At 34.1% G+C, this 16,448-nt stretch overlaps 2 protein-coding genes across 4 annotated transcripts in view; one reads left to right on the top strand and one right to left on the bottom strand.

Annotated features, from left to right (window-relative positions):
• Positions 1-13,154, top strand: part of LOC111506001 (acyl-CoA synthetase short-chain family member 3, mitochondrial) — a 62,959-nt gene extending 49,805 nt beyond the window's left edge. For all 3 annotated transcript variants that reach the window (XM_074176886.1, XM_074176884.1, XM_074176885.1), the window contains exons 10-12: positions 573-795; positions 8,029-8,204; positions 12,706-13,154. In XM_074176886.1, the coding sequence (XP_074032987.1) occupies positions 573-795; positions 8,029-8,204; positions 12,706-12,786 (480 nt within the window). In that variant the 3' untranslated portion in view covers positions 12,787-13,154. The remainder of the gene's footprint in view (positions 1-572; positions 796-8,028; positions 8,205-12,705) is intronic.
• Positions 12,947-16,031, bottom strand: LOC111507681 (ras-like GTP-binding protein Rho1). The gene has a single exon (XM_023163027.2). The coding sequence runs from the start codon at positions 15,912-15,914 to the stop codon at positions 15,333-15,335; it is 582 nt and encodes a 193-aa protein (XP_023018795.2). The 5' UTR covers positions 15,915-16,031; the 3' UTR covers positions 12,947-15,332.
• Positions 16,032-16,448: the final 417 nt, after the last annotated feature.

Raw genomic sequence — 16,448 nt, 5'->3', positions numbered from 1 at the left:
TCTTCAGTGATGCCATTGTTTATTTATGCAGCTCTCAAGCACTACTGATATAAACTTATGAATTCAATATTGTAATTTTTTGATAAATAAACATTATTAACAACAGCCGACCAACTTGACGCGGCCAGATGCATCACCAATACGTCGCGTATTCTTTTCGTTTTTATTCAAATTCAGAATGAAAGCAGAACAATGAGATGATCGGAATAGATTTTTTGTTGCTCTCCATAGTTATCATATACCGATTCAACAATTTCAGTATTTCGTTATAACATGTTTCTATGTGTCCTTGAACCGAATTTCAGTAGTTCGTTTAGTCTGTTGAATATAAATGAGGATTGAAGTTTAGTTTTTGTTGAAACGAGCATCAAAAATTCTTATTTCGATTGTGGTGTGGAGAAGCAGTGTTTTTGTTGGATTCGTTTCACGCCAATGGGGCTAGTTTTTCCTTTCTCTCTCTTTTATTCGTCTCAGTAATAGGTACATTTGTCTTGTAATATAATTCTGTTTTTCCGGCCTAATTCACAAAAATGTGTTCGGGTGAACAAGAAAATTAATTCTCACTTCCGTAGGGGTATTACGACACGATGGATGCTGGATACATGGATAAAGACGGATTACTTTACGTAACAGCCAGGGCTGATGATGTAATCAACGTTGCAGGGCATAGATTATCCACATTAGCTTTAGAAAACATAGTTCTGTCCCATCCAGACGTGTCGATGGCCTGCGTTGTATCCGTACCAGACGAAATCAAGAATGAAATTCCACTGTGTTTGTTCGTCATGAAAGAAGGTAATTGAAACTTCAATAAATATTCAGTGCATTTCTTTAATGTCATCCCCCTTTTTTTTGAACGGGTCAACTCAAAAAATTTAAATTTGGGGTAATGAAATTATTGCACGAATACTTTATTTTGAAGTGAAATTGACAGATGAAACTCTCAAGATGGCGACTGGGAAAAAAATTAAATTGAAAGGGGGGTCTTGTGACACATCTTTTTGAATCTCCTGATAAATGGTTCACAACCCTAGAATATAATATCAATATCTTCAACTACTACAAAATGGCGGAATTTTCAATAATTGTCTGAATACATTGACATTTAACTACATAATATGAGGTAAAAAGCTTAAGATCAGTTCAGAAGATGCTCAAAATAGTTGCCTTGAACTTCTTGACATATAAACAGCCTATCTGATAATTCACGCAGAACATTTTCGAACACAGTAACGTTAATATCTCTACAAATATTTACTATTCTCTGTCGTATATCCAATATTGAGGCATGTTCAGTTTCGTACACCTTTTGCTTCAAATAGCCCCATAAAAAAGTCCAAAGGTGTCAAATCTGGCGAGCGGGCTGGCCATTCTGTAGGACCTCGACGGCCAATCCAACGACCGGGAAAAGTAGTATCCAAATAGTGTTTTACTTGTCTGGAGTAATGTGGTGGCGCTCCATCTTGTTGGAATACAATGTCCATATCGAATTTATTAGGATCCGCTTCGACGATTTCAGTGATGAGAGAGTCAACAGTAGTTTCCAGCATATTCAAATACAGTTTCCCTATTAAATTTTGATCAATAAATAAAGGTCCTACAATATGGTTTCCCAATATTCCTGCCAAAACGGTAATTTTTTCTGGATATTGGGTATGTGTTTCCAGGAAAACGTGAGAGTTGGTGTCACTCCAATAACGGCAATTTTGTCTGTGAACATTGCCGTTTAAATGAGAATATTCTAACTAAAAAATGATGTTCATTGTCGTACTGACATTTTTTATCGTTTTTATAAACAAAAAATAACTTAACAGACCTTATCGGGTTGTTGGAATTGCCATATGGCAGACAAAAAGGAATATTTCTAGAAATATCGATATTAATGTGTTTGTCTTCAGGAAATTATTAAATGTTCCGCCATTTTGCAGTAGGTGAAGATATTGACTTCATATTCTAGGGTTGTAAAGTATTCGTCAGGAGCTTCATCAGGAGCTTCATCATTCTCTATGGTTTCCATACACTGAGATACAATGCATAGTATAACTAACTGAAAATATATACAAATATACAAACATTGGGTTGCCTATTTTTTTCTTGGCGTAATCACTGGGTTGGTGGATATAAACAGCGAGCGGACTGTCACGTACGATAGAAGAGAACGCAGTATTGCAGCTGCGCGCGGACGTCTCTCATATGCTTCTTCTATTTGTTCGTGTTATTGATAAGGATAGTGATAAAGTAGTAATTACTGGGCATCATTTTGTAACTTTTTTGACATTTTCTCTTCAATCAATAAGTATCAACGTACACCTAATAGTACATTTTTGTATTGAACTGAAATAAAAAACCATTATTTTTCAATTTCTCATTATAATTTGTTTGTCAATGAAAATTTACCTGAGCACTGTTCAAATTTCACATAATTTGGAGTGTCATTCATTTAATTCAAATGAAATATTGAAGATATGTCTATTATTGCAAGATAATTAAGAACAATCAGATACTCAGGTCATTCTCTGTGGATACACTAAAAACACACTTTTGTCTATTTTCCACTATATTTCTTTATTGTTGACAGGTTTCGGCTATTACACCATTTTCAAAACTAACTGATTACATTTAAATCTGAGTAATTTATACCTATGTTGCTTATTCTATCATAAATATACCTGATACCCGGTATCTGCGTTTCATATACCTGTAAAATCCATGAACATAACAAAGCTTTCAATATAATGTAGGTTTTGGGATCTGTATTATAGGTTCAGGAGAGGACTATTATTTAAATCAAGTTGTTCGTTGAGGACAATAAAATTGGGATTTTCTTTGACCTGTTTATTTCCATAGATTCCAACAGATTCATCATTTTTCCTTTTTCGCATGTACTGTACTGAAATAAATAAATTCTCGATTGTATTCGTTTCCCAAAGCAGTCACTTTTTCATAACCCGAGATATGATAACCAATAAAATCGAGTAATACTTCTGTTAGCTCAACTTTATTGTACTTTATTGCAAGAAAAGCCAGCTTCAATGAACAATTTTTGAATGTTTCATCTTCAAAAGCAATCACAGAGTCGGACTAGTCCCACATCACTCAATAATAAAAATATTAACGAATAATGCGTAAACCAACACTTAAAATTGTCATATATTTATCTATTAGGTAAATACATTCATAGTGACTTGGCACACTTGATTCCACCAAGAGCGGTACATATCAGAAATACGCGACGGACTGTGGCTGCTCATCGTTTTGAGGTTCATCTCAGTACACCTCGAACTTCACTGTTTAAGAACTCTTCCATTTGGAGAACGGCTTTTATGTGGAATAAACTTCCTGACAATGTTTTTCCAAATTAATGTAATCTACAATGTGAATCACTACTTTCGCACAGGTACCACTCTTAGAGCGCCTTAAGGATTTTCCTGTAGTGCTTGTGTTTTGTCCCAATATACATATCACAACACAAAAAAAAAATATTTTTTGAATGTTTCCTACACTAAATTAGTCAATTTCTACTAATTTTGGGATGATAAAAACGAAAATAACAATGAAAAATTTTTATTAGCTCTGGTTTTTGAGAAACACAGTACTTAATCTTAAAGAGTAGTTATACTATACGTGAAAAGTGAAAGTACATAAAACAATATTGTTATGTTTCTTTTAGAATATTTTAAGTACAAAATTAATAAAAAAAAACATTATTCTTAGTGTTTTGACAAATAAAAGAAGTTTGTACCACCAAATTTCAATTAAGTCCATCCGATTCATTGTAAGATCGCTGTCGTTTAGCTTGTCTTTTATAAAACACTTCTGGAGCATCCCTACACACAGACCAGCAGTAGTCTGCAAGCATTGCTTCATTCCAACGGCCCTGATATCTCTGTTCCATTAAGGCAATGTCTTGATGGAATCTTTCTCCATGTTCGTCACTCACAGCTCCACAGTTTTGTGGAAAAAAATTAAGATGAGAGTGAAGAAAATGAATTATTAAGGACATGTTGCATCCAAGTTGGTGGTAAGCTTGAAGAAGCTCTTTAACCAATGCTGTGAAGTTATCATCTCGTTTGTTACCTAAAAACCCATGTACAACCCCCTTTAAGGCTTCCCAGGCTCTTTTTTCATTTCCTGTTAAAATCATGTCAAAAGCAGGATCATTTACGATTTCACGGATTTGAGGCCCAATAAAGATGCCTTCCTTGACTTTAGCATCACTCAACCTGGGAAACTTTGCTCTCAAGTACTTAAAAGCTTGTCCTTCCTGGTCCATGGCCTTCACAAAGTTTTTCATTAGTCCCAACTTAATATGTAATGGGGGAAGGAGAACATCCTTAGGATCTACAAGAGGCTCGTAAACTACATTTTTCTCATTAGGGTTTAGGTCTCGTGTAGGCCAGTTCATTTTTTTATAGTGAGATTTTCTATCCCGACTGTCCCACAGACACAAAAAACAACAGTACTTGGTGAACCCTAATTGCATTCCTAGGAGTATAGCAATGACTTTCAGATCACCACAGATGTGCCACTTGTGTTGTTCATATTTGATTGATTGGAGAAGTGTTTTCATATTTATATACGTTTCCTTCATGTGAACTGCATGACCTATAGGAATAGAGGGTAGCTGATTTCCATTATGCAGAAGTACAGCTTTTGAGCTTAGTTTTGAAGAGTCTATAAACAGTCTCCATTCAGATGGAGTGTGATCCAAATTCAAGCAGTCCATCAAACCATTAACATCAGAACAAACTACGAGGTTTTCTTTTTTCTCAAAAAAAGGAAGCAAATCTTTTTGACGCTGTCTGTACTGAGATATTTTCACATCATGTTTTAAAAGATTCCACTGTTGTAGTGGAATCTTTTAAAACCTTATAAGGTCACTCAACTCTGCTTGACTAATTCTGTGCGGATCACTAGACCTATCGCTTACCTCAAAATCAGGGTCATAGGATGTAGAAGGATGGGTTGCTCCTTCTAAACAGTCTTCATCACCTTCCTCTAAAATTTCATAGTTTTGGGGTGGAGAAGGGACTGGCAAATTGTCTGAGTGTGGTACAGGCCGAAGAGCAGATGGGAGATTAGGGTATTTAACCGTTCCTCTTTTCTTCATAGATAAACCTTGCTTAATGGGAGGAGTTAAGCAGAAATAACAGTCGTCTGTATGATTGGTAGGCTCACGCCAAACCATAGGTACTGCAAAAGCCATTGCCCGGTTTTTATTTTTCAGCCACTCTCGCAATATGACGGAACAAGAATTACAACATATATGAGGAGCCCATGATTTATCTTGGTCCCCAACTTTCACACCAAAATAATGTTCATAGGCTGTCTTAACGATAGGTGTCATTTTACGTTTCTGAGCCTTAAATGTTATTTCACCACATATATAGCAAAAGCTATCGACAGAATTCACACACTTTCGAGGCATTTCAGATCAGCACTTAAATTAATTTAAAAATCAACTTCACACGATAATTTCAATAGCAACCACGTGCGTACAATTGACAAACTCACATAGGTTATGTTTACTACTTAAGAACAGCTGATGAGAGGGGTGTTATGTAAACAAACATGTGTACCAACTGTTGGTGATGAAATATTTCATTTGTTGAAAACTCAATATACATATATATAATATAATGATACTATATCTTGAAAACAAGAGCTAATATATAATTTTTATGGTCACTTTCGGTTTTTACACGTGGAAATACATTAAAATCATCTAATTTCAACCCCGAAACAAAAACTTTGTTGTGTTGTGATATAGACAGACGTATACACATATACATACATGCTAACACAAATACAGTGTGTAACAACGAAAACTTAACAGAGCCGTTTTTGAATATGAAAAGTAAGATTTTTAAAAAATGCTCGGACACATCGATTTCTAATTAAAAGGGGACACCTTTCAGACTAATCAGATTTTTTGTAGAATTTGTAGTAAAAATTGCCATGTTAATAACACATTAGACAGACCACTCGGTAACTTATATGCCTAAATAAAAAAAATTTCGAGCACTTCTTCTCATCAGTTTTTTGTTGAATTAAATGCCTTTTTTAAAGTCAATACCCACTCCTCTTCTTCCAGTTTTCATTAGTACATCGTTCGATTGTTTTCTTTAAACGGGTCGTGTATTGTTATTTGTTTAAAAATGCCTTACACTACTGCTGAAAGGGTTTCAGTTATTGCTTTATTTTTTGGCAACGACCAAAATGCTAATAGAACATCAATTTTTTTTAACGAGCAAAACCCTGGTAAACACCTAAGCAGAAATCACGTTCTGGATTTGGTCACAAAATTCAGGGAGACAGGTTCGGTTTTAAATAAGAAAAGAAATGTTCAGAGAAGGGTAGTGAATGACGATAATGCGATTGGAGTCATCGCCACTCCCAGGTTAAGTACCAGAGGTTTATCAGCAATGGCCGGAATAAGCCATATGAGCGCATGGAGAATCCTTAAAAACCACAAATTCCATCCTTACAAAATTAAACTTGTTCATGAACTCAATGAGGATGATTTTGACCGAGGACAGGAGTTTTGTGAGGGCATGAGTGAGAGATTAATGCAAAATTCCGAGCTGCTTTATAACATCTGTTTTTCGGACGAAAGCTCATTTTATTTAAATGGTTGCGTGAACCGTTACAATTGTCGTTATGGGTCGGATGAAAACCCAAGACAATACGCAGAAATACATACCCAACATCCCCAAAAGTTGAATGTCTGGGCCGGAATATTAGGCAATATTATAGGTCCATTTTTCATTGATGGAAATTTAACCGGTGATTCTTATTTACAACTTCTTGAAAAGGCAATACAACCTCGTATAGTTGAAATAATTGAACAAGATCCAAGATATCAAAATGAATTTATCCATTTTCAACAAGACGGTGCACCACCTCATTATGCCCAGCAGGTTTGAAAATTTTTGAATAATCATTTTGCACTGGACTACTTTTTCTGGGGATATTTTAAGTCTAAAGTTTATGCTACACAGTCAGCCAATTTGGATGAATTATATCGTAGAATGATGAATGCCGAGCTATAACTCCTGAGATGTTGAATAATGTAAGAGCAAAATTCGAACAAAATCTTTAATGTTGCATGAAGCAAAATGGCGCACATTTTGAACATTTACTCTAAATTTCCTATGTGAGTTACCCTTATTAGGTGTTACTTTTTTTGGGTGTGCTTTAAAAACAATTATTGGGATTTATTAACCCTAAAACAGTTTTTTAAACTTTTCTGTGTCATCAGCATTCAAGGAAATCAGCAGGTTGGATTCATTGTATAGGTAAGTTTTCAGTATGATTCACTTTTTTATCAGAAGCATAAAATATCCACGTCAAAAGGCAACCTTCATAAGGAGGTACCACTCAATTTACCTAAAATGTAAGGGTGGTAACCAATCCCATTCCCCGAAAAAATCTCCTCGTAATAGACAAATAATTCTTACTTTTTTACGAAATCAAATGGACACGTATTAGCAGGTTGTCATAAAAAACAAAAATTTATTTTTTTCATGAAAGTTCTGAACGTAAATTGTACCTTAAAAACCATTCGATTCATTTTAAAAAGAGTTGAACTCAATAAAAATACCTTTAAATCTTCAAATTATCTCGAAAACTAATCCGAGCTTTTTTTAAAAATCTTACTTTTTATATTCAAAAACGGCTCTGTTAAGTTTTCGTTGTTACACACTGTATAAATATAAACACGTTGAAGAATTAAAACTTTTCATATTTTATACAATTTTTCTTTGTAACTAATGTTACTGCAGTTTCGCCCTACAAGGGCATTTTCCAACGAATGCGATATTATCATTATAATATCGTCATCATTATTATCATAAGAAAATTTCTAGAATTCGAGTGGAAATTACTATGAAATAATTCTAACCTAACGACATATCCTTCATCAAAGCTATTTTCCGGGTTTGTTGACCCTAGTCTGCAGGTTTCACTCCCTGATGTTTCGTATACAACTGCGAGATACTTCATTTCACATTCATTTCAATTTTTCAGATGCTCTCCTTAGCGATTTTATGGTATCCAAAGAACTGATTTCTTTAGTTAGAGAAAACGTTGGACCAGTGGCAGCTTTTAAAATAGCGATATCTGTAAGAGGTTTGCCTCTAACCAGATCCGGAAAAATATGCAGAAAATCTATTGCTGACCTAGCAAGAAATAAAATGAAGAAGGTATGTAATACTGTACCATCAGTCCTAATATTAATAACTACATATAATTTTTGAAAGATATTTGAGAAAACTGTTGTTGGAGGGGTTTTTCTTGAAGCAAAACAACGATTTTTTGAGTTTTTGTCTGTCTGCTCATCTGTTTCTAGGCACTAATCTCAAAAACGACTCAACCTATTTGAGTGCGGTTTTCACTAATGTATTGCGTTAAATTTCTCTCAACATTAGCTGTTCTGGTTTATTTCGATCGGTCCATAAATAAAAAGACAACTTCAATTTAAAGAATTGCGTCAAACTTTTTTTGGAAAAAAAAATATCATGAAATTACTGTTCATTTGATTTGGCAGGAATTCATATTGTGCTTGTAGTTAATAAATATGTCATTTATTTTATGTTTATCTACAAAAAAAGACTTGTATTTTAATCAAACTGGCAATTTCAAAAACAACAAATAGTAGTCACATACATGCTGCACATATTCTTCTGAATATGTTTTTTTCAATCGATCATATACAGCGTGACTCACGTTCGATGGTAGGTTAGACGTTTCTGGAAAACGCAAAGAATGATTTTTCTGAAAATTTCACCTCTCACATTTCCTTACCTGTTCTATCGATCTAAAATATTTTCAGCATTGCGGCGTTGCCACTTCCATCAAAAAGTCCTAGCAACTTTATTTTTTTAAATGGAACACCCCGTATATTAATACATTTTTAGAATCGGTATTTTGATACTTTTTTGTTGATAATGTCCTATACCTATCTCTATCTAATTTCGAGAAGCATGTGATACACCTAAATCTTTTTCTGCACTGCGAATGGAAGCTTCTGGAGATGCATAGAAATATGCCAAAACGTTAACAGTATTGTCCTCATTTGAAGTAACAGTTTTTGGTAATATTGAAGGCGCTTTTAACATGGAGCCATAGTTAAGGAAATTATTTTGTATTCTCACAAACTTCCTCCCGTTCATTGGTGTTAATTCAGGATACATTTGGTTGAATTTTCTACAAGTTCTGGCAATGATTTGATCACACTGTCCGTGTATAATAAATAATTTCATAAGAACTTCGTTTGAATAATCAATATTTGCATTCATTTTTGGCGATTTTTTGAAACACCGTCAATAACCATTTATCAATTACTTATAAAAGTAACCGAACTGCTATAAGCTTGATAATTCCACTGCTATCTATATCCAAATTCTAAAAAACAATAATGTTTCTAGAAGAAGCGACTTAATTGAGAAAACTTGACAATTTAGGTATAGGGACATGATATATCTATATCATCTTGAAGCATTTTTCACTATCTTTCAATTTACCGAGTAATATACAGGGGGTTTCATTTGAAAAAATGAACTTTTGACTACTTTCATGCACAATGGAAATAATAGTAATTTTAGCACGCCCTGTATGATATGGAGTCGATTTCTTGGTGTTATTTGAATATTTCGAGTTTGTCCAAACTATCATCAAAATATCAACTTTTCATGAATTGAGAGTACTGATGTACTTGATTTCAATTAAGGCTATGTTTTGGACCATATTTAGCACAATTTATTTTTTATCTCGAAAACAGATAGAGATAGGTATAGGACATTATTAACAAAAAAGTATTAAAATACCAGAGCAATTCCAAAAATGTATTAATATACGGAGTGTTCCATTTAAAAAAATAAAGTTGCTAGGACTGTTTGATGGAAGTGGCAACGCCGCAATGCTGAAAATATTTTAGATCGATAGAACAGGTAAGGAAATGTGAGAGGTGAAATTTTCAGAAAAATCATGCTTTGCGTTTTCCAGAAACGTCTAACCTACCATCGACCGTGAGTCCGGGTTTGTTGCTAGACAATTCGAAAGACAATAAATGCAGTCATTTACATTCCTCAGTTTAAGGTACGGAACGATAACAAAGAATGACTTCAAGTACACATATTTTTAAAGAATTTTCTAATAAACAGAATTGGTAATAATTTCATTTTATCTCACTATTGATACTTCGGCAGAAATTTTAAAAAATGTGTGCACCTTTAATAAAAATATAAAATGAAACTTTCATTAACCCTTTCAACTATCAATAGCAATAGATAGGAAAAGGCAATGTTACAATTTTAAATTTCATAAAAGAACAGTATTATTAAGGTTGAGTTGACAAACGAAACGAAACGAAATAATAGAACAATACGAAACAATTACAATGATGACAAACACCACAATCACCAACCTTTTCAATGTTACCCAATATATTTCTGAAACCATTGATAGGAGATCCCAAACTGATGTCATATATACGGACTTCTCTAAGACGTTCGACAGACTTGATCACGGATTACTGCTATTGAAATTGTACAGGTACGGCTTTTCTCTGACGCTGATCTATACTTCACTGACAGGCGTCAGTATGTTATACTCAATGGATTCAAGTCTGTGGAATATGCAGCTACCTCAGGTGTTCCACAAGGAAGCAACCTAGGTCCACTTCCCTTTAAGGCCTTCATAAACGACATAGTTGAGGTCATTGACATTACTGTTTGATATACACCGATGACCTGAAATTATATTGTAAGATCAATGGTATCGAGGACTGTCTTCAACTCTCTCTCAATCTGAAACGTGTTGACCAATGGTGTTTTCGCAACAATAATAATAATAATATGTCTTTATTGGAAAAGCATTTACATATAACTGCTGACCTAAAAGGCGAAATTCAGTAGCCCACTACGTATAACCTATTGAGGTCCTGCTCTACCACTTAACCTTCCGTTAAACGCGAGTAAATGTAATCTAATGACGTACACACTAAAATATCGTCCATTTTCATAGCAATATTTGATAAACGATATTCCACTCCAACGGCCTTTCACATTCACCGATCTAGGTGTTCCCTTCGACACAAAAATTTCCTTCGTACTACACATTGAAGCTACTCTGTCTGCTGCAAACAGAATGTATGGATTTATTGCACGAATTTCCAGAGATTTCTCGGATCCATCTACATCGTCAGATCAAAATTAGAATATGTATCCATAATCTGGAATCCATCTCATCAGTTGTATGCAGAGAAAGTTGAATCAGTACAATGTCGTTTCCTAAAACTTCTCTCCTATAGATCAGACAATATCTATCCGCCAATTGGATTTCCCCATGATGCATTGTTAGCTAGACATTCAATGAATAGCTTGAGTTGCCGTCGTGATTGTCACTCCACAATTTTTCTTTTTCAACTGATTAATAATTTAATTATTGGCCAACATATTCTGCAAAAACTTAATTTCAATGTACCCAGACCAACTTCCAGACTGGAAAATCCTTTTTATCTACCAATACCACGTTCATCTCTGCATAACATGTGTCAAATGCAAATCAGCAAGTTGTCAGTTTGACATTTTTTACTGTTTCATCTTTGCGATTAGGTCTCTTTACTTCAGCTAATTCTATATGTATTGTTTTTACCTTATAAATTATTGTAGTGGGTAATGTTCCTCAATTTGGGTTATAACAGCAAATGAAGTATTAACAAAATAAAGTTGAGTTTAATTCATGAGTTTTTCAAATTCGCTTCGGAAAGTATTCAAATTGATGTTTCAAATGTTGGGTTTTAATTTTTAAAGGGATTTGTTTCTAATTCACATATTGGCAACAGCGCCTTGAATGCTAGGCGGATGTAATATATCAAGTAGAAATAATTTATACGTACCTAGATATTCTACTTTAAAAAAGGAAAATTATCTTTATAAATCAATAATTAAGGCAAAATTTAAATTATATACCACCTCCACACGCCACATAAACAACAGTTGTTTTGTTATTTATTTATATAGAGGAAGATACGTTAGGTTCACAAAATGTCATATGTCACAGAATGTCTCGGAACTCGGAACATAAGTAAACATAATAGCACGCCTCTGAAATATGTCATCTTTGTTTGTCTCATACAGGTAACAGATTCATTGTCCTTTATAACCGATGTTGCCAAATAGTGAAATAGAAGCGAATCCCTTTAAATGTTGAATGCATTATTTCATTCCTATTTTTTAAGTCTTTAAATAATTTTTTAAAGAAAAAGGTTGAAATGATAAGTTTAAAATGCATTGTTTTAGAGCTCTTTTATGAAAACTACTTGATTTTCGTCAGGAGGAACATTCCCCATTGTAGTGTATTGTAATTTGACTTATATCCCTGTTCTGTAGTTGGGTATAACCTGCAAAACAGTGTATAAATAAATGAATAAATAAATAAATTGAAATAGTTCAATATTATTTCAAAACAAAAAAGATTCGAATTCCTCAATAGTATGAAAGCATTCTCTGACTAGGAGTTCCTTGGGTTAACACTTAAAAATAGCAGAGGATCCCGCGTTTTTTTATTTTAAGTTATTTCCAATGATAAAATCAAGGTCAAGAAAAAAATCAACAGGGAAAGTCTAATCGTTGTGATCTGAAAATCATTTATTCCAGAAAAAGAATGTATTAAATTATATACCTAATCAAAAATATTTTTCAGATTCCACCAACCGTGGTAGATATTTCAGTTTACAAGGACATCGAAGAAGCACTAAAGAAGCTGGGTTATTGTAAAAATTAGCACTTGCTTGAATTTAGACAATTTTACTATTAAAGTATTTATTTTCATTAAAATAGGAATTACGAATATCTATATAAAAAGATGTATACGATACAGATCTAGAAAAGTTTGTGTGTTCTGTCTTTAAAATCATTTTGTATGAACATTTTTGAGGAAAGGAATTGTTATAATGAAATGTATTCTTGAACATCTCATAAGTAGTAAAAAATTACGGATCTATGAAAAAAACATTGTGGATAGAGGAAAATATATCTTTGTGCTTGATATTTACTGATTTCTTCACAAATACATTGAGTATGTACCATTGAACATGTAAATTTAGAACTTTAAGTCAAAGAATACTTCAATAAAGTTTTATAAAAATCAAATTTCACCCCATCAAAAAGCTTATTTCTGTAATCAATGCACAAGGTAAGAATCATGAATTTGTTAACAGTTGGCTCTGTTTGTGAAAATGACAAATTTCCAAAACACATATTGAGAGAACTTTTGTGGTAATTGGATAAAAAAACATGCTGTTATATAAAAATATTCATCTTTACGGCCATCCCATATTCGTGCATTTTAAATTCAGCCTAGAATTTTGTCTACACGCCAAAAAAACAGTATTTTCCGGACTTGCTACGTATATTATCATTTTGAGACTTTATTCTAGGTACCTTTACTAACTTTTATTTTGGTTCAATTGAAAGGGATATAATATTCTCAAGAATTATTTCCCCTGTTTTTGAAAATAACTCGATTGCAAAATTAGTGATGTGGCCTTTTTGATGTTAGAATTTAGGCAGAAATGTCCCTTAAGTGAAATTTTGTGATACGTCGATCAATTCGTATTCAAGATGAAAAAGCGCCAGGTACAACGCTAATGAATATCCAGGTCTGTATTCAATCAATATTCAGGATGGTCCAAAATAATACGAAACATATAGTTTGAAATCTAATAGTGACGAAGTAAAGAGAATTTGATATCTGAAGTTGAAACTCTGATATAACAAAAACAAAGGAAGCAGAATAAATAATATTTCTAGAAATTTTCAATTTGTTTTTATCAATAGGTTGAATTGAATACAGAACTGTCACTACTACACTCGACGGGCTTTATATCTCCTATAGATTAGAATATAACAATACAAATAGTAAAGTGGCCCAACAAATTGAGATAGATTTAATTCGGTTTTTTATATCTGATTTCAAAACAATTTTTCGCGCTTTGAATATAATATCGAAACACAAACAATACATATGCAGATAAAAACCATTTTTAATCAAATACGTAAGCAGTTCTCCACATCTGCATTCATCAATCATTCATCAATGCAATATCAATATTTTTCCCCTTAACCTCACTTTTAGTCCAGTCAATGACAATTTTCCCAGACAATTTTGCCAAACAGCACTAATATTCATAAAAATTTGCATTAAGGATCTACTTACCCTCTACTTCCTGTACCAGGGGTTGTTTTCACCCTGGGAGTGGATACCACCCCTTCTTGAGGGTGAAGAATATTTCATTGAAAATAAGTCTGGGAATGGATAGATTTATTGATTAATAGTAACTTTCGTTTTCTGAAAGTCAATACTATTTGACGTTTTTACATGGTTTTTCGCGAATAACTCAAAAAATTGATATTTTATCGATGAAATCATTCGTAGTGAAAATGTAGCTTATAGAAAAACAAAACATGGTAGAAGTTCGACCGGTTTAACGTGTATCAACAGCTTTCGGACTCGGGTCCGAAAGCTGTTGATACATAAAACATAGCTAAAATGTGTATTTACTAATACTCCTAATTATTTTGAAGAAAAGGCAATTTTTTGCAGAGTTAGAAAAATATTATAATCACTTCAATCTCAAATTTCTTCAAAACTGAGCACTCTAAAAAAATCAAACCTTGGGTGGCTTATTAACATTATTTTATTGTCGAAAATAATAGGCTTGAACATTTTTTTCTTATATCTCGCTTCGTTTTGACTCCAGAGACTTTCATATTGACGAAAAAAAGTTAGACCGGGCACTTCAAAAAATATAATGAGTTTCTACCGAAAAATTCATTTTTTTTTTTTGCTTATTTTACTTTGACTTATAAGCCGCGTTCTCACTAGTTTTGTTGACCGATTCCAGTTTTTCACTAACTGGCCTCAAGCCATTACGAGGCTCCACTAAAAGTTAACTCATCACTTAAGCAAAAAAGTTTGAATCGATCAATCTTTTTTTGATTCACTGAAAACTTCATCAACTTTATTGAAACAAAGCGAGGTTTTTCAATCAACTTTGATTAATCAATTGAAATCGATCAACTTTTGACTCGTGAGAACGCGGCTTTAATAAAACCATCAACAAGCCATTACTTCTTTTTTAGTGGGTCTACAGACTCTATAAATCAATGATTCAGACTTCCTCATCCCCAAAAGGGTGTATCAGCCACCCCAAGAGTGGCAACCTCCGGGTCAAGGTAAACTTTGAAGTAAGGGGTTTGTAGAACCTTGACTCAAATTTTTGTACAACTTCGTGCTGTTCAACTAAACCCCGAATAACAACACAAACATCACAATATCGCACAGTATCTCGTCCAGAAATTCCCCTTCTTCGCCGTCATCGACACTCTAGCAGCTTCTTCAAAAACATCTTTCACCCCTAGAAGATACTTGGCAGAGCATTCCATATACTTCACGGCTCCGATCTTCCTCGCCATACGCTCCCCCTCCTGGCAAGTCACTGGATGGGCCTTCATTTGCTTCAGGGATCTCACCACTTCAGGATCATTCCTCAAATCCAGCTTATTCCCGACCAGTATGACGGGCACATGCGGTAGAAAATGTTTGGCTTCTGGAGCCCATCGCTCTTTAACGTTTTGTAAGGAATCAGGGTTGTCTATGGAGAAACAAATGAGCACTACGTTGGTTCTGGAGTAAGACAGAGGCCGCAGTCTGTCGTAGTCTTCCTCGCCTGCTGTATCCCACAGAGCAAGAGTGAGAGGTAAGCCGTCTATTTCGGTATCTTTCGAGTAGGTGTCGAAAATAGTGGGGACATGAGTTTCTGGGAACTCATTGTAACTGTACGTTGTTAATAGACACGTTTTTCCACAAGCACCATCTCCAATCGTCACTATTTTCTTTATAGCAGCCATGAAAACTCACACCGTTTGTGTCTTATATCGGCAATTCCCACATTTTGCCCGAAATCGTTATAACTGCCGATATTTCCTTAATGGCATGTAGAGTGATTCAAATTGTTCGTTCTTCCCTCGCTGATAAGGAAATTATCTTATCACCTTATCATATAACGACTTGGCGAAATGTTTTGCTGTGTGCGGATTGAATCCGCCACTGTTAAAAAAAGTAGGGAACCGGATCAGTAGTATTGAAATGAGGTAATTGCTTCTTCGATAACATTTTAAATTACCATGGGTTTATTCTAATAAACTTTGATAGTGTAAATGGCGCCTGAAATATAAGTCCCCCCCCTCTTCGTTTTCCTAACAAATCAACCGCAGTTTTTATATTAAAATCAAAGCTATTACGATAAGTTTCATTGAAAAATATGAAGGTGGTCCAGGAGTACCCGGCCCAGCAAAGAAAACACAAAAATTTTGGAAAAAATTTATTCATTTTTCAGCATTATCTCCTAGCAGCTCTATACACTTTTCCCAGCGACATTCAAT

Source organism: Leptinotarsa decemlineata, unplaced genomic scaffold (assembly GCF_025532065.1).
Source record: "Leptinotarsa decemlineata unplaced genomic scaffold, Ldec_3_MD MMD2_tig00002082_RagTag_RagTag, whole genome shotgun sequence".
Lineage (NCBI taxonomy): Eukaryota > Metazoa > Arthropoda > Insecta > Coleoptera > Chrysomelidae > Leptinotarsa > Leptinotarsa decemlineata.
The sequence above is the reverse complement of the archived record's forward strand: the minus strand, read 5'-3'. Positions and strand labels throughout refer to the sequence as shown.